The following is a 27894-nucleotide window of genomic DNA, read 5'->3' as shown; positions in this document are numbered from 1 at the left end:
AGTAGGAAAGTTTAAAGTTTGATTTTCTTTTGTTATAGTATCGATCGACATGTTTTTTTTTCGGAATAACCTCTTGTACCGTTTTGTTGACATCGCTGACAATTTCGTTTCTCTTAGCTAGAATAACTCACTCGCGTAGCCATTGTGAATTGGTATAATTTTGACTATATCCGAGTATATTTCGATTATGAGTTATTCAGATGTTACAACGATATTACACAATTTATTTTTCAGTATGATCTGGCCGGAATTTTCCTTTATTGGATAGGTGTCTTCTCTTACTTATAAAAGGTTTTCGGCACATTCTTACGCTATTTCGTCTCCCGAGATTTGCCTTCTCATATTTCTCGTTAACTTGATTATTTTTACATGCTGCCATATGAACTTTTTTTTTTAAGATGGCGTTTACTTCACCCCCTGGCGTCGATTTCGAAATGGCAGATAGCGTTTGACGAAAATAAAAAAAAAAATGGTTCAAATGGCTCTGAGCACTATTGGACTCAACATCTGAGGCCATCAGTCCCCTAGAACTTAGAAATACTTAAACCTAACTAAACTAAGGACATCACATACATCCATGCCCGAGGCAGGATTCGAACCTCCGACCGTAGCGGTCGCGCGGTTCCAGACTGAAGCGCCTAGAAGCGCTCGGTCACAGCGACCGGCTGACGAAACTCGCCTGACGATATTAGTAACACACTTCCCATTAAACTCACGTTATCTCTTAAGTCCTGATGAGTCCTTTATTGCTTCCAAAGACATTCTGTGGGACATGGTGCTTTTGTCTCATATGATGGCGTTGCACTGTTTCAATATATGTCCACGACCTGTCACATATTGGTACCGGAAGTTCATGTTCAGCTACAGTTAAAGATAATTTTAACGCAGAATGTAATGGATTTAGTGTAGCCGCTTGTCACAAACGCAATGTCTGAGAAAACGATATTAATAAAATAGCTTATCTTCTCGGTGACATTTCCTCTAAAAAGTTCCTAAGAGACATTCTTGATGGAGAAATGTAAATATAACTTCGGGCGTTACAGGCACCTATCTTTTTACAATGCACAAGGTGATTCACCTAAAACTCACACTCAAATATTGCGGAAAAGGAAAGTTTTATTACTGTGCGGTTTTCAAAGAATGGATTGGTAGTCAGAGGCTCGCATTGTAATATTACTTAGAAAGAGTATTTTTGTGCAAATATATACTTTTTTAAATGGAACATTGCCGATTGACGTAAATATAATAAAATTAGGGTAAGTCGGAATATCAGTGGTGTTAGTTGTAGGATTATAGTGCGAGTCGTTTATGAGATATCGTATTTCGAAAAGTTCCCACACCGACATGTGTACAATACCTCTGGTAGGACACATTAAAGAACAACAGAGGTGCAAACACTAGATATGTGGATTCTGGCCAGTAATGAATCAACGACCATCACAGGTTGTGTTCAAAATGACCACCGGCAGCGGCAGTACACGCTTCTCGTTTGGTATGGAACTATTGCTGCAGAGTTAGCCGAGCGGTCTAACGCATGGCTTTCTGGAGCGGGAAGGAACGCCTGGCCCCGGCACGAATCCGCCCGGCGGACTTGTGTCGAGGTCCGATGAGCCGGCCAGTCTGTGGATGGTTTTTAGGCCGTTTTCCATCTGAATCGGCGAATGCGGGCTGGTTCCCCTTACTCCGTTTCAGCTACACTATGTCGGTGATTGCTGCGCAAACAAGTTCTCCACGTACGCGTACACCACCATTACTCTACCGCTAGAGGTTACACTCGTCTGTTGTGAGACGTTCCCTGGGTGGGTCCACCGGTGGCCGAACCGCACAATAACCCTGGGTTCGGTGTGGGGCGGCGGAGGGGTGAAGTGGACTGCGGTAGTGGACAACTGCGGCTGCGGCAGGGGCGGAGCCTCTCCGTTGTTTCTAGGTCCCCGGTTAACATACAACATACATACATACTGCTGCACACGTGCTAGCATTTCAGAGGAGATTTCCAAGAAAGCTGCCGTAATAAGTTGCTTCATATCATCGGGTGAAGTTGGTATGTCTTTGTAGACAGCGTCTCTCAGCATTCCACAGGGAAAAAAACGTCTACAGGAATCAAATCCGGCGAACAGGTCGGCAGGGTACACGTCCTCGGTGTCCAGGCCCACCATTTGGAAACATTTTTTGAAGAAAAGCTGTAGTACTTCTTGCACTATGGGCTGGAAAACGATCATGTTGGTACCACAGATCCTTCCTAGTCTGCAGAGAAACGTCATCTAGCGTTTGTGGAAGATGGTCTGTTAGGAGGCTGCAATACTTGTGCGCGTTTAGTGGTCCGTCTATGAAACACAGGCCTATGAGCTGATGGTTCTCTATCCCACACCACACGTTTACAATCCATGGACGCTGATGTTCCATCTTACGAAGCCATCGGATATTGTCAACAGACCAACAGTGCCAGAATGAGATTTTCACTCTGCAGCGGAGTGTGCGCTGATATGAAACTTCCTGGCAGATTAAAACTGTGTGCCGGACCGAGACTCGAACTCGGGACCTTTGCCTTTCGCGGGCAAGTGTTCTACCAACTGGCGGAAGTAAAGCTGTGAGGGCGGGGCATGAGTCGTGCTAGGGTAGCTCAGTTGGTAGAGCACTTGCCTGCGAAAGGCAAAGGTCCCGAGTTCGAGTCTCGGTCCGGCACACAGTTTTAATCTGCCAGGAAGTTTCAGGCCAACAATGCATGTTTCGACAGTTTACCTCGCCTTAATTAGTAAATGTGGCTTCATCACTAAACAAGATACGCTATACATCTGGAGTACCCTTTCTTAATGGCAAGTACAAAAGTTAACACCATTCTCCCAATCGTTTCCATGTAGCTTTTGGTGGAGATAGATATGATAGGGATGGAACCTATGCCGATGGAGTATTCTGACTTATGCCACTTCCTCGTGTGATTGCGCTGGTGCTATCGTCCGGATCAACTGCAACATCAGCAAGAACATTAATTTCCTCATCTTCTGTCGTCAGTTGTTCCCTCCTGTTACGTTATGTAGATGTTACACTACCATTATCACGTAATTGAAGGAAGAGGTTGATAAATAATAGCGGAGGTGGTTGATTCTAATGTGATGTCTTGCTGCATACACCGTACAAGAACAAACTGCATTCTTCCTACACTCTCTATGCACCACGAGTGTATTGGCTTTTTCTGCATTGATAAATCCCATCATCCACTCACGACCTACTGCTTGCACCAACACATACCAACTAACTAGCAGCACGTCGCAATGCAGTCAAGGAACACAGAAGCACACTATAAACAAACATAACATCGTACCTAGCAACTACGCAGGTCGAATGGCACAAAAATCGTCACTGCGGAAACTTTTCAAAATGTGATATCTCGTAAACGACTTGCATTGTAATCCTACAACAAACGCCAATGACATTCTAATTTAACCTACTTTTTGTCTGTAAATATCAATAGGCTTTGTAGAATTTAAAAAAAAATGTATATCTTCACAAAAATGCACTTTTTAAGTATCATTACTACCTCTTTATTGGCTAATAACACGAGCCCCCGAGTACGAACCCATTCTGAGAAAACCGCTCATCAATGGGACTTTCCATTTCTCCAATATTTGCGGTGCAACTTTTAGGTGATTAATCTTCTTATAGACCGTCCATTCAGAAAGTTCCAAGATTGATTTTATTTCTGGTCTACAAGCGAAAAATATGGTTCAAATGGCTCTGAACACTATGGGACTTAACTTCTGAGGTCACCAGGCTCCTAGAACTTAGAACTACTTAAACCTAACTAACCTAAGGACACCACACACATCCATGCCCGAGGCAGAAGTCGAACATGCGACCGTTGCGGTCGCCCGGTTCCAGACTGCAGCACCTAGAACCGCTCGGCCACTCCGGCCGGCTGTGCACAAGCGACATCAGAGCAATAATTAGCATGGCAGCTTCAACCAACAACAATAAAAAACATACATGGACTCGACCAGTCAGTCCTGAGCAAGCTGTGCTAAGCAGTAGATGTGCTGCCGCAGTGTGTCATCATTGTTGTGTCACAGATCGCAGTCGAACAACGAACTGAACAATATTAAATCAAGTGTTCAACACATGCTGCAGAATGTCATGAAGAAGAGGAAAGTGTGTGGGAAATTTGTCCCGCACACTTTGACTGCGGAACAAAGTCAACGACGCATGGACGCCTGTCGCAATTTGGTTTTATAAATACGAATATACCACAAAACGACGAACAGCCCTAATATAATTCATATTCCTTGGTAAAAATATATACCACTTTTAAAGACTACCTCTATAATCATTCGGTTTTAACTGTTGCGCGAGTAGCAGATGGTACGCTTTGAAATGTAGCAACCATCGCAAAATCAAGTTCGTTGCTGACGCGGACCGTTCATATTTATGGACTTCGTACGAAACTTTACTTCGTCCTCTCCATAGTTGCATTTGGCACACTTGGTCAACCGATACTTTTCTGCTTACAGAGATAACCAGTGTCCCTGAATTGTCGATACCACCGCACAGCACTCTGTTTACATGGCGATTACTTTCCATAATTTCTTCTGAATGCACACTAGTATATTGTAACAGATAAACGTCACGCAAATTCCAACACACAAAAACCCTCATTTCTTGCTTTGTCACTATATTCACAGAGCTCTGACTCGTAAAGCCAACTGCCGAGCACAATGCACGGTCGGTGAGTGAAGCTCACGCATCAGTCGTATTAATACAGTAATACGAGGGTGAGTCAAATGAAAACGTTAAATATTTTCGCTTAAAAAGTGCATAAATTCCTTTAGAAAAAAATTCTTTTGGTAGTCCGCGCAACCACTCATGCACCCCGTGGCGTGCCTCTTCATCAGAACGGAACTTTTTTCCTCCAATTGCGTCTTTGAGTGGTCCAAACATATGGAAATCACTTGGGGCAAGGTCTGGTGGGTATGGTGGACGAGGAAGAGAGTTACAATGCAGGTCTGTGATTGTTGTAACTGTTGTACGGGCAGTGTGGGGCCTTGCATTGCCTTTTTGCAAAAGGACACCTGCTGACAGCAATCCACGTCGCTTTGATTTGATTGCAGGCCGCAGTTGATTTCTTAGGAGATCTTTGTATGATGCACTTGTGACAATGGTCCCTCTAGGCATGTAATGCCCCAAAATGATGCCTTTTTCGTCCCAAAAGAGAGTCAACATAACCTTCCCTGCTGATGGTTCGGTTCGAAACTTCTTTGGTTTTGGTGATGAGGAATGGCGCCATTCCTTGCTCGCTCTGTTCGTTTCCGGTTGGTGGAAGTGAATCCAGGTTTCGTCCCATGTAACGATTCTTGCAAGGAAGCCATCACCTTCTCGTTCAAAGCACCGAAGAAGTTCTTCACAATCATCAACACGTCGTTCTCTCACTTCAGGAGTCATCTGCCGTGGCTCCCATCTTGCAGACACTTTGTGAAACTGGAGCACATCATACACGATGTGGTGTGCTGCCAATTTGTAAACATGCTGCAATGTCATTCAGTGTCACCCGGCGGTTTTCCTTCACTATGGCTTCAACTGCTGCAACGTTCTGTGGAGTCACAACTCGTTGTGCCTGACCTGGACTGTGGTATCGATAGCAACGATGCCACGTCTTAGGTGCAAGTTAAGTTGGCACTACGAAAGACACCGACGACAGTGCCCTCTAGCAGAGGCTGTTGAGGTGTACGAGCGCCGCTGGAGATTCAGCCCATTTCATCAAGTGCAGACATACAGGAAACATCGAAACATCGCTTCAGCTTAGTTTGCTATTGAGACTATGTACGACTTACGACGGGAATACGGTTTTGCATCTACGGGCTCTTCAGTTGTAAAGTTACGTATGTCATTGACTAATAATTAAATGTACTTTCACGTAAAAAGCTGTACAGAGAGTCTTACCTCACCTGCTCCTGCTCACTTCCTACATTCGGCCTACGCTTCAGTTTACAGGAGCAGACCCACGCGCTGCCTTCCAGGCGGGATGCAAAAAGGACGAGGAGTATCTTCCACTGAAGTCACACCATTTGCGAACTGCCTACTCCATTCGTAGACTTGCTGCTGTGAAAAACATGCATCACCGTACTGAACCTTCATTCGTCGATGAATTTCATTAGGTCTCACACCTTCAGTACGCAAAAGCCAAATAACAGAACGCTGTTCTTCCCTTATGCAAGCCGCAAGTGAGGCGACCATCTTTATACTGATACTGCGACGGTATGTGTCCATCTGCACTATGCTGCCACCTACAGGGCATTCTGCACGCTGTTTGTAGCACGCTTACCAACTTACAGGATGTTGTTGTTGTTGTCTTCAGTCCTGAGACTGGTTTGATGCAGCTCTCCATGCTACTCTATCCTGTGCAAGCTTCTTCATCTCCCAGTACCTACTGCAACCTACATCTTTCTGAATCTGCTTAGTGTATTCATCTCTTGGTCTCCCCCTACGATTTTTACCCTCCACGCTGCCCTCCAATACTAAATTGGTGATCCATTGATGCCTCAGAACATGTCCTACCAACCGATCCCTTCTTCTGGTCAAGTTGTGCCACAAACTTCTCTTCTCCCCAATCCTATTCAATACTTCCTCATTAGTTATGTGATCTACCCATCTAATCTTCAGCATTCTTCTGTAGCACCACATTTCGAAAGCTTCTATTCTCTTCTTGTCCAAACTATTTATCGTCCATGTTTCGCTTCCATACATGGCTACACTCCATACAAATACTTTCAGAAATGACTTCCTGACACTTAAATCTATACTCGATGTTAACAAATTTCTCTTCTTCAGAAACGCTTTCCTTGCCATTGCCAGTCTACATTTTATGTCCTCTCTACTTCGACCATCATCAGTTATTTTGCTCCCCAAATAGCAAAACTCCTTTACTACTTTAAGTGTCTCATTTCCTAATCTAACACCCTCAGCATCACCCGACTTAATTCGACTACATTCCATTATCCTCGTTTTGCTTTTGTTGATGTTCATCTTATATCCTCCCTTCAAGACACTATCCATTCCGTTCAACTGCTCTTCCAAGTCCTTTGCTGTCTCTGACAGAATTACAATGTCATCGGCGAACCTCAACATTTTTATTTCTTCGCCATGGATTTTAATACCTACTCCGAATTTTTCTTTTGTTTCCTTTACTGCTTGCCCAATATACAGATTGAATAGCATCGGGGAGAGGCTACAACCCTGTCTTACTCCCTTCCCAACCACTGCTTCTCTTTCATGCCCCTCGACTCTTATAACTGCCATCTGGTTTCTATACTAATTGTAAATAGCCTTTCGTTCCCTGTATTTTACCCCTGCCACCTTTAGAATTTGAAAGAGAGTATTCCAGTCAACATTGTCAAAAGCTTTCTCTAAGTCTACAAATGCTAGGAACGTAGGTTTGCCTTTCCTTAATCTTTCTTCTAAGATAAGTCGTAGGGTCAGTATTGCCTCACGTGTTCCAGTATTTCTACGGAATCCAAACTGATCTTCCCCGAGGTCGGCTTCTACTAATTTTTCCATTCGTCTGTAAAGAATTCGTGTTAGTATTTTGCAGCTGTGGCTTATTAAACTGATTGTTCGGTAATTCTCACATCTGTCCACACCTGCTTTCTTTGGGATTGGAATTATTATATTCTTCTTGAAGTCTGAGGGTATTTCGCCTGTTTCATACATCTTGCTCACCAGATGGTAGAGTTTTGTCAGGACTGGCTCTCCCAAGGCCGTCAGTAGTTCCAATGGAATGTTGTCTACTCCGGGGGCCTTGTTTCGACTCAGGTCTTTCAGTGCTCTGTCAAACTCTTCACGCAGTATCGTATCTCCCATTTCATCTTCATCTACATCCTCTTTCATTTCCATAATATTGTCCTCAAGTGCATCGCCCTTGTATAGACCCTCTATATACTCCTTCCACCTTTCTGCTTTCCCTTCTTTGCTTAGAACTGGGTTTCCATCTGAGCTCTTTATGTTCATACAAGTGGTTCTCTTATCTCCAATGGTCTCTTTAATTTTCCTGTACGCAGTATCTATCTTACCCCTAGTGAGATAAGCCTCCACATCCTTACATTTGTCCTCTAGCCATGCCTGCTTTGCCATTTTGCACTTCCTGTCGAACTCATTTTTGAGACGTTTGTATTCCTTTTTGCCTGCTTCACTTACTGCATTTTTATATTTTCTCCTTTCATCAATTAAATTCAATATTTCTTCTGTTACCCAAGGATTTCTACTGGCCCTCTTCTTTTTACCTACTTGATCCTCTGCTGCCTTCACTACTTCATCCCTCAAAGCTACCCATTCTTCTTCTACTGTATTTCTTTCCCCCATTCCTGTCAATTGTTCCCTTATGCTCTCCCTGAAACTCTGTACAACCTCTGGTTCTTTCAGTTTATCCAGGTTCCATCTCCAGTTTATCCAGGTTCCATCTCCTTAAATTCCCACCTTTTTCCAGTTTCTTCAGTTTTAATCTACAGGTCATAACCAATAAATTGTGGTCAGAGTCCACATCTGCCCCTGGAAATGTCTTACAATTTAAAACCTGGTTCCTAAATCTCTGTCTTACCATTATATAATCTATCTGATACCTTACAGGATAACGGCGCGAAATTTCGATTTGTTATTACAAATTTAAGGTTTTCATTTGACTCACCTTCGTATTTGGGAAAACATAGAACTCTGGTAACAAATGAATCATTTATAGCAGCCCTGTTGCTTTGCTTGTTAATGAGCAGAAAAATTTCACTCTTAAGCAGCTCTTGACGTTGTGATTACGTAAGCTAGCCCGGCGTAATAAGTCTTGAAAGTCTCTTCGGGTTTGCAGCCGGACCCTAAAATCCGGCAGCAAACCCGTACAGACTTTCAAGCTCTTGACGTTAGTTAACATTTTGGATCCGGCTGTTAGTTGCTGGAAGCAAATTAGTATAAAACACGGCTGAGAAGCGCGGGCCGCAGATTGACCCGCGGTCGTGGCCGTGGCGCAGCGCAGCGCAGCCTTGGCGCTCCCGCAGAGCGCGTGGGCCCCGCTTAGTCACCGCCGCCTCCTGTTCCAGATCCTCACCAACGAGACGGTGACGCAGTACGCCAAGTTCGTGGGCGTCCACTGGTACACCGACCAGTTCTCGCCGGCCTCCATGCTGGACGATGTGCACCAGCTGTCTCCCGAGACCCAGATCCTCTACACCGAGGCCTGCAATGGTGAGCCATCTACTCGTCGCTTTTCATTCAGCCAGCGCCCTCCAGTGGGAAAGCCGAAACCGCACAACTCCATTACTAAATCTTCCGTACCTTATATTGTTGTAGTATGTTGAGACGGGTGTTACGATTAATCGAGGAAAACCCCCAGTTGGGAAACGGGGCCAAAATTAGTTGGTTACTGTAGAGTTGCAATTTACAATTTCTTTATTGATTACTTCAATCATTAAAAGTCATTTCTTTATCACTTGACCAGGAACAGATCCCAAAAAGCTAGTAGGCATGAGGGCCCCTTCAAAACAATTTACAGTTAACGGCCAAGCCATTTTACTTAAAACCGACTTTGATAAAGCATTTGATAACAAATCAAAATTTTCCAAGTAACGAAACAAAAAAAACCACCAATTTGCATACAATTTCACTACCCAACATGTAGGGAGCCAACTTCTTTTAAACTTTGGCACAACAAGATATTAAATTACAAGGGCTCGCCAGCAGGGAGGCAGAACTAGCATTTTCAAAGGATGCCAAGTAGATTAAAACAATCAGAGTAAAGATACAGTTATTCACCTTTTACAATAACTAACAATTTTAAAGTCACGTTATTTTAAAAAAAACAAAGAAAGGCAAACTTAAACTTTTTAAACAGTGGCAAAAAAACAATCAGAGTAAAATACAACCATTTAACATTTTACAATAACTAACACCTCTAACACAATGTCCTGCCACCAAAATGTCCTGGGATAGAAATAATTAACCGACCGGGTGTAAGGGCGGCCGCAATTGTCTTCCGAAAGATGCTCAGGCTAGAAGCGGACTAACAGACCCACAACGCCTCACATTCAGCAATCACATCGATCTCACGCGAGGCCAGGCGAGGAGGAGGAATCAAATCGGGAACCATAATCCCTGCCCAAAAATACACTTCCTCCCAGGCAGTACTAATAAGAAGCTAAAAGATCACTGTCTATAATTACACCGGCGACAGGGACAGGAAATCAAAACGCAGAAGGCCAAAGGCAGAAAAAATGTAATCTGAAACAATAATCACTGCCCAAAAATACACTTCCTACCGGGCAGTACTAATAAGAAGCGGAAAGGATCACTGTCTATAAATACACCGGCGACAGGGACAGGAAACCCGAACGCAGGAGGCCACAAGGCAGAAAAGACGCTGGTTGCACAAACCAAAATTCTTCAATTAACATCTAAACCTTTAACCAAATTAACTTGCAGTTTATCAGAAAAACAGCAGGTGAACTCCGATGCAAAGGTTCCTCACACCCGACCATGTACACGTCGCCAGCGTACCCAACTGGGCACAGTCACGCAGCCACGCGCTCTGTCACCGGAGCCCTCGTCTTCTCTGCATCCACGGCGGCGAAATACCACTCCTCAGGTTAGGCGAGTTACTAGTCCATCACGCCCGCCTCCAGACGGAAAATTTAAAGACACCCGTTGCCGCTCCACTCGGAACCACAGCCGTGGCCCCCGGGTGCTCACAGCAAGAGCTTACAGCCTTGTCCCGTCAACTCGTCCCACTCGTCTCGCACCGCCAGGATAGACCACGCGGCTTCTCGGAACAACAGCCAACTCTCCACCGCCACGCCACGCCACGCCGCGGTCTCATCGTACGACATTCTCTAATTCCCGATTTTAAAAACCGACCGACCGACTCGTCACCGCTAGGCAACCAACCGGACATCCCCCCAAAGATCTTATTCCCTTACACAAGGCTAACAGGAAGCATCGACTCAAAGATCGATAAGACCAGATACGCCGCCAGAGGGGAATCTCAACAAAATCGTACGCAGCATAACGATAAATATGAAAGAATCAATTAACGATGGAATTGAAGGACTCAGAACAATCTTTACAGCGCGATATATGTTGAGAGCCGACACTCGGCTCATATGTAATAACCCACACACACAGTCGAAGGAAGCATCTAGGAGCTCACGATTAGTGTAGCATGATTAAGTATAGGTGGTCGAGAATTGGAACTTGGGCACCATGAAGTTTACGCTGTAAAGTCACTGCTACTCGCAACGTATTCCGATGCGATTTCAGTATCTGTCTTGCTTGCGCAGTTTTATTCAACGACTACCGCTTTCGGAAAGATATTACCATGATTTCTGCTCGGAACTACACTCATGCTCATAAATTAAGGATAATTGCAGAATGTGGTGCTACACAACGTGGCATTGCACAAAACTGGCGCTAATAGCAGAAAACGCCACTGTTTCCTGCGCATGTACCCCGATATCAATATGGGATATGATCACCATGCACACGTACACAGGCCGCACAACGGGTTGGCACAATTCCTATTTCAAAGACATGCAGGGGTGTACGTGCACCAATCATAATCACACCCCACACCATAAAACCACGACCTCCATACAGGTCCCTTTCAAGGACATTAAGGGGTTGGTATCTGGTTCACGCCAGATGAAAACCCAGCGAGAATCACTGTTCAGACTATACCTGGACTCGTCCGTGAACTTAACCTGGGACCACTGTTCCAATGACCCTGTACTGTGTTCTTGACACCAGGTTTTACGGGCTCTCCTGTGACCAGGGGTCAGTGGAATGCACCTTGCAGGTGTCCGGGCGAATAAAACATGTCTGTTCAGTCGTCTGTAGACTGTGTGTCTGGAGACAACTGTTCTAGTGGCTGCGGTAAGGTCCCGAGCAAGGCTACCTGAAGTACTCCGTGGCCGTCTGCGGGAACTGATAGTGAGATACCGGTCTTCTTGTGGTGTTGTACACTGTGGATGTCCCGTACTGTAGCGCCTGGACACGTTTCCTGTCTGCTGGAATCGTTACCATCATCTGAAGATCACATTTCGTGGCACACGGAGGGCCCGTGCTGCAACCTGCTGTGTTTGTTCAACCTCCAGTCGCCCTAGTATTCTACCCCTCATAATGTCATCAATATGTGTTCTTTGAGCCATTTTCAACACACAGTCAGCATTAGCCCATCTGAAAAGTCTACACACTCACTCGCTACACCGTACTCTGACATGCACCAACACACCTCTGCGTATATGGACTGCTGCCAGCGCCACCGTGCGACGACCGCCGGTGAAATGCACAGCATGGTCATACCCCGAGGTGATTTAAACCCGTAAACCGCCCACCAGAGCGTTGTTTCACCATGTATCAGCATTATCCTTAATTTATGAGCATGAATGTATTTCCATAGAGGAAATGAGCTGAATGCCTTTAAAAAACACTTTCTTCACGTTAATCTCCACCAATAATAGAGTAATATTTTTAAATATTTCCACAGTTTTCCGGAAAAAACTGCAAAGTCCACAGAGAAGTTTTACTGACTTTCACTAGATCTTTTCTATTATATCTTTTACAAATATTTACATAATACGCTCTTACTCCTGACATTTGGGACATACATTGCCCATCTTCAAATATTACGATAGAAAATGACAAAATAAATATACTTTATCACCTAAAAACATAGAAAAATTGGCCATCTTTATTACCTAATGATTAATGGTATAGTAGAACAGAAATTACCTCTTTAAGTTTTATATACATATAAATATTTTTCACTTTTTAAATTTTTCAGTGTTCTGTACTGACATGGAAAAGACGCACATACAGGGTGAAAATTATTTAAACACACAAACTCCCGGAGATTGCGCGAGACACTGAAACAAATATCTTTCTCTAACGTCATGTTTTCGTGTGAGGATTTTTTAAACATCGAGATTGAGTTTCCTCTGGATGAAAATTAATCGAATCAACAAACTCTGGGAGGTTCCATGGGACACTGAAAGAACTTTTTTCGGTGAGGCACCATTTTACAAGTACATCATATCTTACTAAATGTAGACAAAAATTTCTTTATTGCCGAGAGACAATTATATTAACACAACATAGTTACTTCAATTACAGTAGAGCTTCACAAATGCCTCCACTGACTTGTAAACAAAGGTTACACCGGAGGAGTCAAGTTCTGTCTAACAAGGTAAAAACTGCTGTAGTGTCCTTAATTTCTCCTGCTGCTGCTACTAACCTGGCAACCAAATCCTCTTCTGATTCGACAGGGGTTTTGTAAACAAGTTTGCGCATCTCTCCCGTCACAAAAAATCCAGAGGGACTAAAGCAGAGGGTCGAGTAGACCGTCGTACGGAACCATCTCTGCTGGTACACTTTTCTGGAAACTGTTGATTCAAGAATTGACGCACAGGGCGACTGAAACCTGCCGGCGCCCCCTCGTCCTAGAAATGGCACGTCATCCAGCAATTCTGGCAATGTTCAAGATGTACAGCTAAATTTGAATGTCAAACAGCTATTATGACTGAACAACGAATTATGCCCGCTACCAGTACAACAGGAACAGTTTCAAGAGCAGGTGAGTCATTGCAACTGAAGAGTGAATATGCCCTCTACAGGAATATATAATGCTCACTGGAAGTTACGACATTAGAGAAAAATATTTGTTTTAATGTCCCATGCAATCTCCCAGACTTTATCTGTTTAAATAACTTTCATCTTGCACAGAAGCGAATATGGTGCACTAACTGATTGGCTTACATAATTCATTGTAATAATTTACTTGGTTTCGTCGGCAATGCATGGCGTTTACATTTCATTGAACAAGTTCTGCTTCATATTTTTAGATATAAAGGATACACTCTTTTAAACTTACTTTACGTCATATGTAAACAGAACTGTCAAAATGTTTTTTCTTAAGATGTCAGTGTATATTTTTTTTCCTTTTTCTCGATAGAAATTCGTAAATATGGCCAATGTATCGTTGAAACTAGTTACGATGAAAAGCGAGTTACTAGGATTGCGTCTAACAGAAATAACAACAATTATTTCTCTGTTATACAACGCACTGACTTCGAAACGATCAGAATCCATTTTTTAATCACATAATTTAATTCTAGACCGCTTAAGAACCTAAAACTATGGTACAGCCGTTTTCTTCTTGCCTTCCCAGGACTACTACATGCGTTGGCTGATGGCCTGACTGTTCATTTGACTTCACTCGCCTAGGTGGTGCTTTTTATTGTCGGATAGGAAACTTAGCAGTACTGATCATTAGCCTGAAGTGTTCCTAGTCCTATATCGTGTCTTCTGTGACGTTAAGATTTCTTGTCTCTCCCAGCCATCCTGTGATGCTTTTAATTTAGAAATGAAATAAAAAAATTTCTTCGTGATCCTATTGTCATTCAGTCTGTAAAGCTGACCGTAAAACGTTAATTTCCTCCTCCTCAGCGAGTATGTGATTGTTTCTAGGTGTCTACAAAAATCTTCATTTTTCCTCTTAGTCCAGCTGTTATCTTTGTTCTCTTATGGTCCTCACTTATTTTATTCTTAGTTACGCATTCAGACCTGTATGGTAGTTCAGATTTAATTACAGATGCGTAGTGTTTAATTTTAGCCAGGAATGCTACTGATCTCTTAGTATATTGGTTTTGGTTGATTTTTTAGGCTAGTTCCATTTTCTTTCATCTTTCTTTACTTATGATGTTATGTAATTCATTTCATTGTATCAGTTCTCCCATATACTTAAGCTTTCAACTCTTTTAATGTTTCTGTGTTGTATTTGTATACATTTTTCTCTGTTGTGTTTATGTTCAATACATTCCATTTTCTCATAGGATATTTGTAATCGACTTTTACCTCCAATTTTATAAAGTGTTTATATCGGTATCTTTGTATCTGTTTTATCCTTAAAATCATTGGATTATTGTAAGCAGAAGAGAGAGATTTCTAAGTGAAATGTCTCGATGGGCTTTACCGATTCTCTTCAGTGCGACCTTAGATATGGTCACGAAAGTGTTACATATTACAACAGTCTTCCTCCTCCTTGTCATAGGCGGTTTCCTTCAATGTTTTTCTCTTGTGCTTTTTTATCTCACTCTTTCGTGACCCTGTCTAAGTCCAGATTGAAGAGAATCGGCAAAGACCATCGCTCTGCTGAGCTCCTGTTTGGGTCTGAAGGTTTCTGGAACTTCTCCTACGAATTTAAATTCTGGAGTTGTGTCTGAAAGATTCTGTTGAACTAATTGTCTGGCGTTTATGTCGATATGTGCTTCTTCCAGTGTTAGGAATACTATCGGTCCGTCTCTTTCTCCACTATACTGTACCATTACAACTTTTTTACTGTATCGTTTTAGTTTACTTCGCCTTGCGTTCCTCTTGTCGAATGTCTTTCAAGACAGAATTAAGGGGTTCCAAGAGTTTGGTTAATCAGTTTCATACTTCCTTTCATGTTGTATTTGCCATGATTTTATATTGGAATCATTTGGCCTTTGTGCCTGTCTTGTAACAACTTCACTGTTTATTTATATTCGAAAGATAAAGTCATACAGGCTATTACGTCTCGCGTTTTGTAAAGGCTCGAATGTGCGGGGAATAACACGACGTTTGACACTCGTGAACACCAAGAGTCATCCTAACCGACAAGCGCAGAGTACGAAAGTGGGGCCATCGACAAACACGGAAATGCGAGAGGTATCGCACAGTCAATATTTTCAGGTCAGTTGTGAATGTATTATCAACCCCGATCACGCACTTATTTACGATAAGCCGACCGAAGCGTCCTCACTACTAGCTGCAATAATATTGTGGTCGACTAATGTGACTGACTTCAAATTCTGAGAGACCGATCCACGAAAGTTAGACGCTTCCAGAGCCACTGTTCAATCTAAGCGGCATTCAGACTGTTCATGGTAGAGTCGCGGGGCATTGCGACTCTCATCCGCGATCAGTTCCCTGTCTGACATGCTCGCGTCTGGCGAGAATACCGGACAGGTAACATTAAGGAAGGTCTTGTAGAAGTAACGTATGCTTCAGCTTTCTTAAGCGTCTGACTCCTACGTAATAAATTTACGAGGGTTGGAACTTAAATAGTGGCAACTATTTATTTACAGATCGTACAAAATAGATACGTGTTTCAAAGTTTTAATGACCTTCAAAGTAGTCACCAGCATTGCGTATAAGTCGTTGCCAGCGATGTGGAAGTCGTAGGATACTCTTAGCAGTGCCAGTTGTGCTGACAGTTCGAGCGGCGCGGTCTATTGCTCGACAAATTTGTAGTAATTCTGAAGCGAAAGCCGTGAAGTGTTTCCTTCAGTTTAGAAATCAAATTTGAAATCAAATGTGTGTGAAATATTATGGGACTTAACTGCTAAGGTCATCACTCCCTAAGCTTGCACAATTCGAAACCTAAATTATCCTAAGGAAAAACACACACACCCATGCCCGAGGGAGGACTCGAACCTCCGCCGGGACCAGCCGCACAGTCCATGACTTAGACCTTCAGTTTAGAAATCGAGTTGAACGTACGAGGGCTTAAGTCAGGGGAGTGCAGTAGGTGGTATAGCGCGTAGCAGCCTCATCAGTCAGACAAATCAGTAACAGCTTGCACTGTACATGCCTGAGCATTATCCTGCAAAATGATGGTCAGGTCCTACAGAAAGTGTCATCACTTCTGTCTCTATGCTGTTCATTTTTGGAACACAACCTACGGCCAGCTTAGAATCAAAAGTGATGACACTTTCTGCAGGACCTGACCATCATTTTACAGAACAATGCTCAAGCACGTACAGTGCTAGCTGTTACTGATTTGTTTGACTGATGGGGCTGCTAAGTGCTATACCACCTACTGCACTCCCCTGACTTAGCCCCGTAAGTTCAACTCGATTTGTAAACTGAAGGAAATACTTCACGGCTTTCGCTTCAGAACTGCTACAAATTCGCCGGCCGGTGTGGCCGTGCGGTTCTAGACGCTTCAGTCTGGAACCGCGTGACCGCCACGGTCGCAGGTTCGAATCCTGCCTCGGGCATGGATGTGTGTGATGTCCTTAGGTTAGTTAGGTTTAAGTAGTTCTAAGTTCTAGGGGACTGATGACCACAGATGTTAAGTCCCATAGTGCTCAGAGCCATTTGAACCATTTTTTGCTACAAATTCGTCGGGCAATACACAGCGCCGCTCGAACTGTCAACACAACTGGCACTTCTAAGAGTATCCTACGACTTCCAAATTGCTGGCAACGGGTTATACACAATGCTGGTGACTACATTGGAGGTCAGTAAAACTTTGAAACACGTATCTGTTTTGTACGAGCTGTAAATAAATAGTTGTCACTATTAAAGTTGCAAGCCTCGTACATATCTCAGTTAATCTAAAAAATCACAAAAATATCGGTATCACAAAGCATAAGCTGGTTTTGATGTTGCTGAGGAACATTAATACAATAATTTTTAAATTAATACACCACCATTTGACTGTATTGTTGTTTATTTAATTACGATCGAGTTTTCGGCCTTTTATGTCATTTTCAAATGATTGAGTTTATGTCATTGACATATACTGCAGGACATGAAGCTCAAACTTGGCCATAAATTAAGAAAAATATTGGCTCCCCTCTAAATGCGAGATGTAAAACCACCATCCTGTGAAAAGATCATGAAATGGCGGCGTTTTCATTTAAAAAAAGTTTAAGCTGTTACATATGACAAAACGTAGCGAAAGTATAGAACACATTGGACAGAAAAAATTAAGCATGAAATTTGACGAAACATATCCTGAGACCATTATGTAAGCCTAATTGACCGCTAGACGTCACGAGAAGTGGGTCCGTCAGTATAAAAGGAGGCGGACGGTATTCTGTTGTCAATAGAGAAGCAGTAACAGGCGCATGAGTCCGCCAGGGGTACTCAGTGACTTCGAGCGTTGTCGTGTCCTGACATAGGTGGGAGAGGGAGAAAAGGGGTTACTGATCAGTCTGCGCTCCCGAGCGGTACAGAGCAGAAGGCAGAAGGATAATTCACAGTGAAGGCATTTGACTGTTTTCTTCTATCTGAGCCACACTGGTACTAGAAATGCAGGTGGTGAGACTCGGTATGGAATTCGTTGTGGAGACTCTTAGACAAACAGGGTTTGGAAATAGTTGTTTATTCCAGACAGGACTAACTAATATACTGGAGTCTAGTTCTAGGCTAGAAAAAAGCATGAATAACACTGTTACAACAGAAACCAGAGCAGAAGTCCCAGGAGTGGATGCTGACTACAGTAGCAAAGACTAGCAGCATCTTAAGGCAACAACTTAGTTGCAAAACAAAACATACTGAATGTGACACTGTTCACTGAGGCACTCCAACTGAGAGAGCAGACTTACGCGGAGCTGGACCGAGGCTGGGGTCGACGGACGCGGATTCTGCGCCCAGATCGACTGACTAAGAACTCCGCCAAAATGCGGAATCTAGTGGTTTTAAAGAGTCGCGTGGGGACACTGTTTTTCCCACTTAAACCCACCCAGCCAATACCGCAGGTCTCTTGCAGGCGCCTGCCAATCTCGGTTTAGTTAGTTCCCCTATACAGCTCCTAAGGCGGGGGTGTTAATGCACTTGCACTAACTAAGTCCTTTTGGTATCAACATTGTTCAGCTGAAAGCTAAACGTAACTGCTCTGCCAAATAAGGCTTGCAACATTATTGTTACACGTCATTTAGCCCCGCCCCTCAGGATCCCCGGAGTAGGGACTGCTAGGTCAACAGTTTTCTGGCGTTCTCGCTCACTTTCTAAAACCTGTGAGCCTACTGACGTTGCTGTTCTCAGGGCTGGTGTCAAGCTGGTTTTATACGCTACTACGTGCCTGTTGGTTACAAAGTTCTACGGTGGCAACCTAGCACAGCGTCTAGACGACATATGAAGTTACATGTTAATTCCTTGAAGAGTAACTAACGCTCTGGGACCGCGTCTGGGGGGTCTGCATTTTCGCAAGGCTCTCCCCTTACGGTTTACTCCGTGTAAAAATATCTCTGCTAGTATCGTCTGCCCTCAGCATCGTCTCTGCTTCCGCGCCTTGGAGGGCCTGTCCTCCTTTCTCACAGCTTCAAGATAACACTACAGTAGCAAGCAATAATCAATATATTACAGCGTGGACTCGTCAATGGATGTCACCTGAAAAACTAATCCTTTATGAATATTTCAACCCTTCTAAAGCTGCCCAAGTCGACTGTTGGTGATGTGACTGTGAAGGGAAAATTCGAAGAAACAACCGCAGCTAAAACAAGATCAGACAGACTTCATGTAATAACGGTAGGAGACTGTAGAGCATTGCGATAGATGGTTGTAAAAAAAATCACTTGAAATCAGCAGAAGGAATCACTCATGAGCTCCAAAGTGATTTCACCAATCCAGATAACACAGCAGCTGCGCATATGGGGTTAAAAAGAATGACGTACAATAGACGAGCAGCTGGTCATTAGCCAAACATTTCTGAAGTCACGGCTAAGCGACGCTTGAGGTGGTGCAAAGAGTGACGCCACTGGAGAATGGATGACTGTAAACGAGTGATCTGGAGTGATGAATGACGGTATACCCTGTAGCAATCCGATTAAGGGCTTTGGATTTGGTGGTTGTCTGGAGAACGTTACATGCCGTCATGGGGAGTGTGAACAGTGAAATACGAGGAAATGGTTCAAATGGCTCTGAGCACTATGAGACTTAACTGCTGAGGTCATCAATCCCCTAGAACTTAGAACTACTTAAACCTAACTAACCTCAGGACATCACACACATCCATGCCCGAGGCTGGATTCGAACCTGCGACCGTAGCGGTCTCGCGGTTCCAGACTGTAGCGCCTAGAACCGCTCGGCCACTAAAAAGTACGAGGTGCTGTTCTTATATGGGGACGTTTTCTTCTGGTAGGGCGTGATCCTCTTATTGCGCTTAACAAAATGCCAAATACGGAAGGATATGAACACATTTAAGAGAATTAAGTACTGCATATAGCAGAGAAGATGTTCCAAGGCGATAACAAATGCACCCTGTCCCAAAACAGCATCCACGAGGCAATGGTTAGTGTACAATGACAAACCTGAAATGGACTGTCCGGCCCATAATCCCGACGTGAACCATGTGGAACACATTTGGTATGAATTAGCCTGTCGACTTCGCATCAGAACCCAGTGTGCAACTTCACTACCGTGTCTGGTTTCAGTTCTTGAGGAATAATTGGCAGCCATTCCTCCACAGAAATTCAGGCACCTCATTGAAAGTGTTTCCAGCAGAGTTCAAGCACTCATAAAGGCGAAGGGTGGAAAAATCTCCCATTAATGTGCACTGTTTTTAGTTAGCGCATGTTTGGCTTGCTCTATCAAGCTAAGCAAATCAGGCATGAAGGGAACGGGGAAATGTCCAACCAAGCAACACCACCCATAAGCTTTGACCCATGACGTCATCAGTATGTTGGGGTAATTGATCCATCGCTATCGTCACAACTATGATTTCGTTTTGACTTTCGTTGGCTTCGCCAACTCACAAACAAACTGTTATCTTCAACCTAATCTAGACCACGGGTTACGCTAGAGACCAGCCCGCCACCACGATCTACATTCCAAGAAAGAATATAGAAGCAAACGAAATCGTGTCAGTGTTGTGCTTTATACCGTAACGTGCAGCGCGCCGGTTTGTCAGACAAGAAGGCAAGCCTGATGCAGATAAACGACCGTGACTGGTACACCAGTCACCCTTGGTGTTTGTTGTGGTTTTTAGGCAGTTTCTCACGCTCTTCCTGACAAATGCTGGTCTGTTCCCCTATTTCTGTCTCAGAAAATACTAAACACATACAGTTAAAATACGATCACATACAAATTTTACAATATCCAGACACAGGTGGCGCTCACGACTTCTCTCCCTTAGGTAAGTGAAGACTGATGCTACAGGAAGGGTACCCTGCCAAAAAGTTAAATCAAATCTTAAGTGCAGCAGAGCCCATACTAGACGCTGTAAACGCTAACGAAAAGCAGTTGTGATATACCGCTGTTTGCGCATTGGCTTCACCGCACGCCGCAATGTCATTAAGTGACGGGTCAAAGCCGACTTCCAGAAATTGAGCCGGCCGGAGTGGCCGTGCGGTTCTAGGCGCTACAGGCTGGAACCGCGTGACCGCTACGGTTGCAGGTTCGAATCCTGCCTCGGGCATGGATGTGTGTGATGCCCTTAGGTTAGTTAGGTTTAAGTAGTTCTAAGTTCTAGGGGACTGATGACCATAGCAGTTAAGTCCCGTAGTGCTCAGAGCCATTTGAACCATTTTGAACCAGAAACTGAAGGTACAACCATTCCCCCTCGCATACACACTTCCATCAGTTCTTCTGTGCAAAGTGTACGGCAATAACTCTTCCCGGTAGTTGCAGAAATTTTAGATGATAATTGCAACGGGCTTGAAATCCCATTTTCTTGGTACGTGCAAGTAAGTATTGTCATCGACAAGTATAGTTGCCATCGGCTGTATGTGCCTCAATTTTCTGGATGTCCAACTTACTGTAGAAACAGTTGTCACTCTCTGATAAAATGTAATGCCGACATGGATACATCTGTCTGAGTTTGAACTACTTCCAGTCTTCTAGCAGTCCTTCACTTTAAACCGATTTCTGTTTGGCTTTTGGTTGCGTGGTCTTATAGCCAGTTCACCATTCACCATTATTTAATTCTTATTTCTCTTGAATACATTCACCAGATTTGCAATCTCTCTCGCTTTAACAGATTACAGAAATGAGTAAATATACAAATATTTCTATCACATTTAATCACAGATACACATTTTAAATTTTTGTCTGTTATAATAGCAACATTATAAAGGAAATAAACTGAAAACAATCCTCCTGTTCCGGCACAGGCATTCGCGATTCCCTCTGCCCCATGGCTAGCCTGCAGCTGTATTTACCTGGAAAGAACAGTATTCTGCAACTGCCAGTCCTGCTCTCATAGGCAGCAAAATGGTTCAAATGGCTCTGAGCACTATGTGACTTAACATCAGAGGTCATCAGTCCCCTAGAACTTAGAACTACTTAAACCTAACTAACCTAAGGACATCACACAAATCTATGCCCGAGGCAGGATTCGAAACTGCGACCGTAGCGGTCGCACGGTTCCAGACTGAACCGCCTAGAATCGCTCGGCCACTCCGGCCGGCTCATAAGCAGCGAATGAAAGATGTAAAAACTAAATTGAAGTAAAGCAACCTCTGTATGGACGGCGGCGAGGCTCCATTCGAGGCAAGAAGGACGAGTCCATCTCATGTGTTCCAGTAAATGATACCTCGACGCCGATCCACTAAGGCTCGCTCCTTTCACTCGCACAGCACCAGCAGAGTCCCTTCCCCAGATGTGCTCTCGTTGGCAGCCACGTATTGGTGACGCAAGCAGATTGTAGCGCCGCTGGTTTGGGTGCGATAGTCGAGCGTTACTGTACTGAAGTAACGACGCCCTCGTATTCATTAGCAATTGTTTCTTATATTCTTCTTATACAGGGTGATTCAGGAGGAATGTCACATAATTTGTGAGGTAATTCTAAACGTGAAAATAGACCGAAAAAGTCCTATCAACATGTGTCCATTTTTTGAAATTCTGTGTAGACACTGTATTGGACAAAGTAGTGGTAGTACAGATGTCTGATCCATCCTACAAGAGGTGTTCAAAAAATCTTCCGCCCATATCAACGCACTTGTCAATGCATTGGAGGATTGTGTTGCACATCGACATTATCCTGGCAAGTTTTAATGCGGGCAGCAGCATCGTTGATGCGAGTGACGTGTTCTTCAGGTGTATCCACCTCCGTAGTGTACACATCTATCTTTAACCAACCCCATAAACAAAAGTCTATTGGGACTAGGTCGGGTGATCTGGCAGGCCATTTAATGGGTCTGCCGCAGCCAATCCATTGTTAAGGAAATATGTTATTCAGGTACAGTGAATTGTGATCCATTATGTTGTAGGTACATTTTCTGTCGTTGGTCTAACGTCACATCTTCCAAAAGTGCATGTAGGTCTTCTGTCAGGAAATATGCATATGCTGCGGCTGTCATGCGATTTGGCAGGAACACAGGCCCTATGACCAGGTTATCAATCATACGACACCAGACGTTCACTGAGAACATAACTAGGAATCTTGTTTCCCTAGTGTCGTATGGGTTCTACATCGCCCCTGTATAAGAATTGCAAGTGTTCATTGCGTGTAAATGTAGTCTCATCTACACTCCTGGAAATTGAAATAAGAACACCGTGAATTCATTGCCCCAGGAAGGGGAAACTTTATTTACACATTCCTGGGGTCAGATACATCACATGATCACACTGACAGAACCACAGGCACATAGACACAGGCAACAGAGCATGCACAATGTCGGCACTAGTACAGTGTATATCCACCTTTCGCAGCAATGCAGGCTGCTATTCTCCCATGGAGACGATCGTAGAGATGCTGGGTGTAGTCCTGTGGAACGGCTTGCCATGCCATTTCCACCTGGCGCCTCAGTTGGACCAGCGTTCGTGCTGGACGTGCAGACCGCGTGAGACGACGCTTCATCCAGTCCCAAACATGCTCAATGGGGGACAGATCCGGAGATCTTGCTGGCCAGGGTAGTTGACTTACACCTTCTAGAGCACGTTGGGTGGCACGGGATACATGCGGACGTGCATTGTCCTGTTGGAACAGCAAGTTCCCTTGCCGGTCTAGGAATGGTAGAACGATGGGTTCGATGACGGTTTGGATGTACCGTGCACTATTCAGTGTCCCCTCGACGATCACCAGTGGTGTACGGCCAGTGTAGGAGATCGCTCCCCACGCCATGATGCCGGGTGTTGGCCCTGTGTGCCTCGGTCGTATGCAGTCCTGATTGTGGCGCTCACCTGCACGGCGCCAAACACGCATACGACCATCATTGGCACCAAGGCAGAAGCGACTCTCATCGCTGAAGACGACACGTCTCCATTCGTCCCTCCATTCACGCCTGTCGCGACACCACTGGAGGCGGGCTGCACGATGTTGGGGCGTGAGCGGAAGACGGCCTAACGGTGTGCAGGACCGTAGCCCAGCTTCATGGAGACGGTTGCGAATGGTCCTCGCCGATACCCCAGGAGCAACAGTGTCCCTAATTTGCTGGGAAGTGGCGTTGCGGTCCCCTACGGCACTGCGTAGGATCCTACGGTCTTGGCGTGCATCCGTGCGTCGCTGCGGTCCGGTCCCAGGTCGACGGGCACGTGCACCTTCCGCCGACCACTGGCGACAACATCGATGTACTGTGGAGACCTCACGCCCCACGTGTTGAGCAATTCGGCGGTACGTCCACCCGGCCTCCCGCATGCCGACCATACGACCTCGCTCAAAGTCCGTCAACTGCACATACGGTTCACGTCCACGCTGTCGCGGCATGCTATCAGTGTTAAAGACTGCGATGGAGCTCCGTATGCCACGGCAAACTGGCTGACACTGACGGCGGCGGTGCACAAATGCTGCGCAGCTAGCGCCATTCGACGGCCAACACCGCGGTTCATGGTGTGCCCGCTGTGCCGTGCGTGTGATCATTGCTTGTACAGCCCTCTCGCAGTGTCCGGAGCAAGTATGGTGGGTCTGACACACCGGTGTCAATGTGTTCTTTTTTCCATTTCCAGGAGTGTATAAATAAAGTCTGTTGCATGACGTCTCTGTGTACAGCCAACCATTCAACCAATTGCTGCCTACTTACTGAGTCACTTGGCTGCAGATGTTGCACACGCTGCACATGGAATAGCTATAAGCCCTAGGAATGTAACGCACGCTACACTCGCGTTTGAGGAATTTCGAGCTGATGGCTAATACATCGTATACCGGTGGTGTGACTCCGTTGTACCATTACAGTAATGACTTTCCTTTCCTCAACCGACACACAATGTTTGAGTAAAGTTTGTGGATAGTTGCTATGGGACCAAACTGCTGAGGTCATCCGTCCCTAGACTTACACACTACCTAAATTAACTTACACTAAGGACAACACACATACCCATGCTCGAGGGAGGACTCGAACCTCCGACTGGGGAGCCTAGCGAACCGTGGTAAGGCGCCTGAGACCGCACGGCTACCCCGCGCGGCTGACGTTTGAAAAACCCTGGGAAATACGCTGGCACAGGGGGTTCATCGATCAGGGAAATGTCTCTGATATTTTGTCACAGCAGCATAGGCACTGTCATTACAAAACCCACACACAAACAACATGTCTGCGTATTGTGCATAGGCGAATATATGCGGCATGTTGGTATTCATGGACACAATGGACTTGCTCAATTAAACAACACTCAAGCGTGACAAGCACACGGCCTTCTATTGCATGCTGGGTACGTTTAGAGCTGTTGACTCTGTTCGATGTCACAGTGCTGCCATCGGTTGGAAAACCCCCAAACCTCTTGTAGGATGGATCAGTCATCTGTCGCACCATTATTCTGTCCACCACAGCGCCTACACAGCATTTCAGTAAGTAATATTCACACTTGTCTTCATATCCATTCTTTGATATATGTAGTCTTCAACACGCTCCATTTCCCTAACGATCGAAAATCGAACCTATGTTTATAGGACGTTTACGGTTTATTTTCACTTGTACAATCACCTCACACGTTATGTAATATTCCACCACATTCACCCTCTATGTATTGCTGTTATTGTGTCTCTTCCCTTGTTTAACGTGTTTGGAGGTTTATTGTTTGATTTATTTGGAATATACGCATTTTGGCCAGCTTTTGTAAGCAGATTCAGATGTAAATATAGCCTCTGACTGCATACTGAAGTTCCTGGGATGTCTAAACGTTTCTGGTAGTGAAGTAGTTCATCCCCAGACATACATCGACGCCGATCTGTCTGTTGGAACAATTCTTTTAAGTGTTCGGAGTAATCTGATCAAATTAAATACAGCAATTTATTCCGACTCCTTTTAAACCCAAAACTGTTCCTTTCGATCACCATTTTTAATAACTTATTTGACTGTAGCTGCAGACTTTAGATAAAAGAAATTCATAAATAACAGTCTGTGCGTGTATTGTCACCAATTTGATGTGCTTCCAGTAAGAAATAAACTTCGCAACATCTGAATAATTCTTTTGTATGATATTAGGTCAAAAATCGTTAGATTCCAGACAGACTCTAAAACCATAATATTTCTTTATTTTTTACATTCACTGATCGTTGATGATGACTTAAATAATACAATTTATATTGCTTGCAGATTCTGTTTATAATTACGATGTTATTTTCTAAATAATTAACTCAGAATATATTCACCGTACTTGTGGTTTGTAAATTAGATTGTGATTACCTTTCCTGTGCCTCGGATAATGCTCTGATCTCTGTGAAAACCGCAGACAACGTCCTGTACCATTTTGTTGCAGGACTGAGGGACATGGGTGAAGTCGCTGTTCTCCTCGGTTCGTGGGAAAGAGGGGAGAAGTACGCCACCAGTATTATAGAGGTAAGAAGCCTACAAATATCTAATATTTGCCATCACAAGTGCCCAGATGAAGACCTATATTTTGACACTACAACTCCATATAAAATTAGAATACCGTCACAAATTGGCTTCTGTTTTCTACTTTTGGCAATAGTGTATCACCGTTTTCACCCATGAACGAAGCATGTTAACGTTATTAAATTTTTGCATGTATAAAGATGGGTATGTCATGTAATTAATTTCATATAGCAATATCACGTGGATGGGTTGAATAGTATCCTCCGATTTTTTAACACTCACCCAGTTGTTCGAAAAACTTAGTTATCTGTGTGTATTGATTTATACCTCTCTATTGCGCAGTTTTGAGGTGTGAGAACGAATGTTATGTATCAGTGTATTACGTATGCAGTGAAAGTTTTAAAACCCTGTTTTAAGAGGTGGCACTGTCACTCATAAATACCCCCTGGAGGAAATGTTTAGAGCACAAATTATACAAAGCATTAACTGTTACCCAATAAGAATACCCTTTCAATATCAATTTATCCAATGGATTATTCCAAACAGTGTAAGGTTAATCAAATATTTAGTCTCGTGCTGTGCTGACACAGATCAGATACTTCCTCCGACCGATGTTAATAAATACATACCACGCGAACAAATTAAATGATGGAGGGAGAGCTATGCTGCTACTGGGAGGATAAATTCTGGACTTGACAAAACAGTTTGTTTGCAGTAAAACCCACATGATGAACACGAACGAGAAATAAGCTACAGAGCGGCCAGTGAGCACATCAAAACTTGAAGTGCCTGCAGTAAACTAATATTGACTATCTACCGCTTAATTCTTCCAAGTTATGGATAACGCGATCTGAGATTTTCTACACCTTCGCTTCCATAATGAAAAACAGGAAGAATCTACTCCACTCAGTTAACGTGAATCTCAGTGGAGAAAATTTTACAATTGATCCCAACAGTTTAAAGTACATGCCCTGAATGCTGGGGTGGGTGTTTATTTCACCGTCTCAGACAGCGAGCTGGCGGCCTGCAGTGACGGCTCTAGGAGTATCCGCCGCTTCGAGCACGGCTGAGACTCTGCAGTATTTTGAATACTGAAACTTAAATCCTCAGACAGCAGACTACCGTCCAGAAGTTGCTAAGTCCAAGCTCTGTCAAAATAGCTCCACTTCCAACAACCAAAGTAAGACGTGAACTCCCAGCCGAAGAGGAGAATTTCAGAACCTTATTAATCGCAAGTACACAACAGAGAAAGAGATCTCCACATAACTGGATCCCAGACGCTAGACGAGAACTTCCAGCCAAGAGGCGGAGTTCAGAATCGTCTTAAACGAACATCAAAGTTCTCTACGCGAGCTACTACCTCTACACGAGCTATAACCTGTAAAAGAAGCTCTATCCAGCCCTAGGCTTCTGACGGAACTCT

General features: G+C 44.1%; 1 protein-coding gene across 1 annotated transcript in view; it reads left to right on the top strand.

The window, feature by feature from the left end:
* Window positions 1-27894, top strand: part of LOC126161022 (lysosomal acid glucosylceramidase-like) — a 174899-nt gene that overhangs the window by 112459 nt on the left and 34546 nt on the right. Inside the window, exons 7-8 of the mRNA XM_049916957.1 lie at window positions 9066-9210; window positions 26395-26474. Coding sequence (XP_049772914.1) covers window positions 9066-9210; window positions 26395-26474 — 225 coding nt within the window. The remainder of the gene's footprint in view (window positions 1-9065; window positions 9211-26394; window positions 26475-27894) is intronic.

This window comes from Schistocerca cancellata, chromosome 1, assembly GCF_023864275.1.
Source record: "Schistocerca cancellata isolate TAMUIC-IGC-003103 chromosome 1, iqSchCanc2.1, whole genome shotgun sequence".
Classification (NCBI taxonomy): Eukaryota; Metazoa; Arthropoda; class Insecta; order Orthoptera; family Acrididae; genus Schistocerca; species Schistocerca cancellata.
Note: the sequence above shows the minus strand (reverse complement) of the source record. Positions and strands in the feature narration are given on the sequence as shown.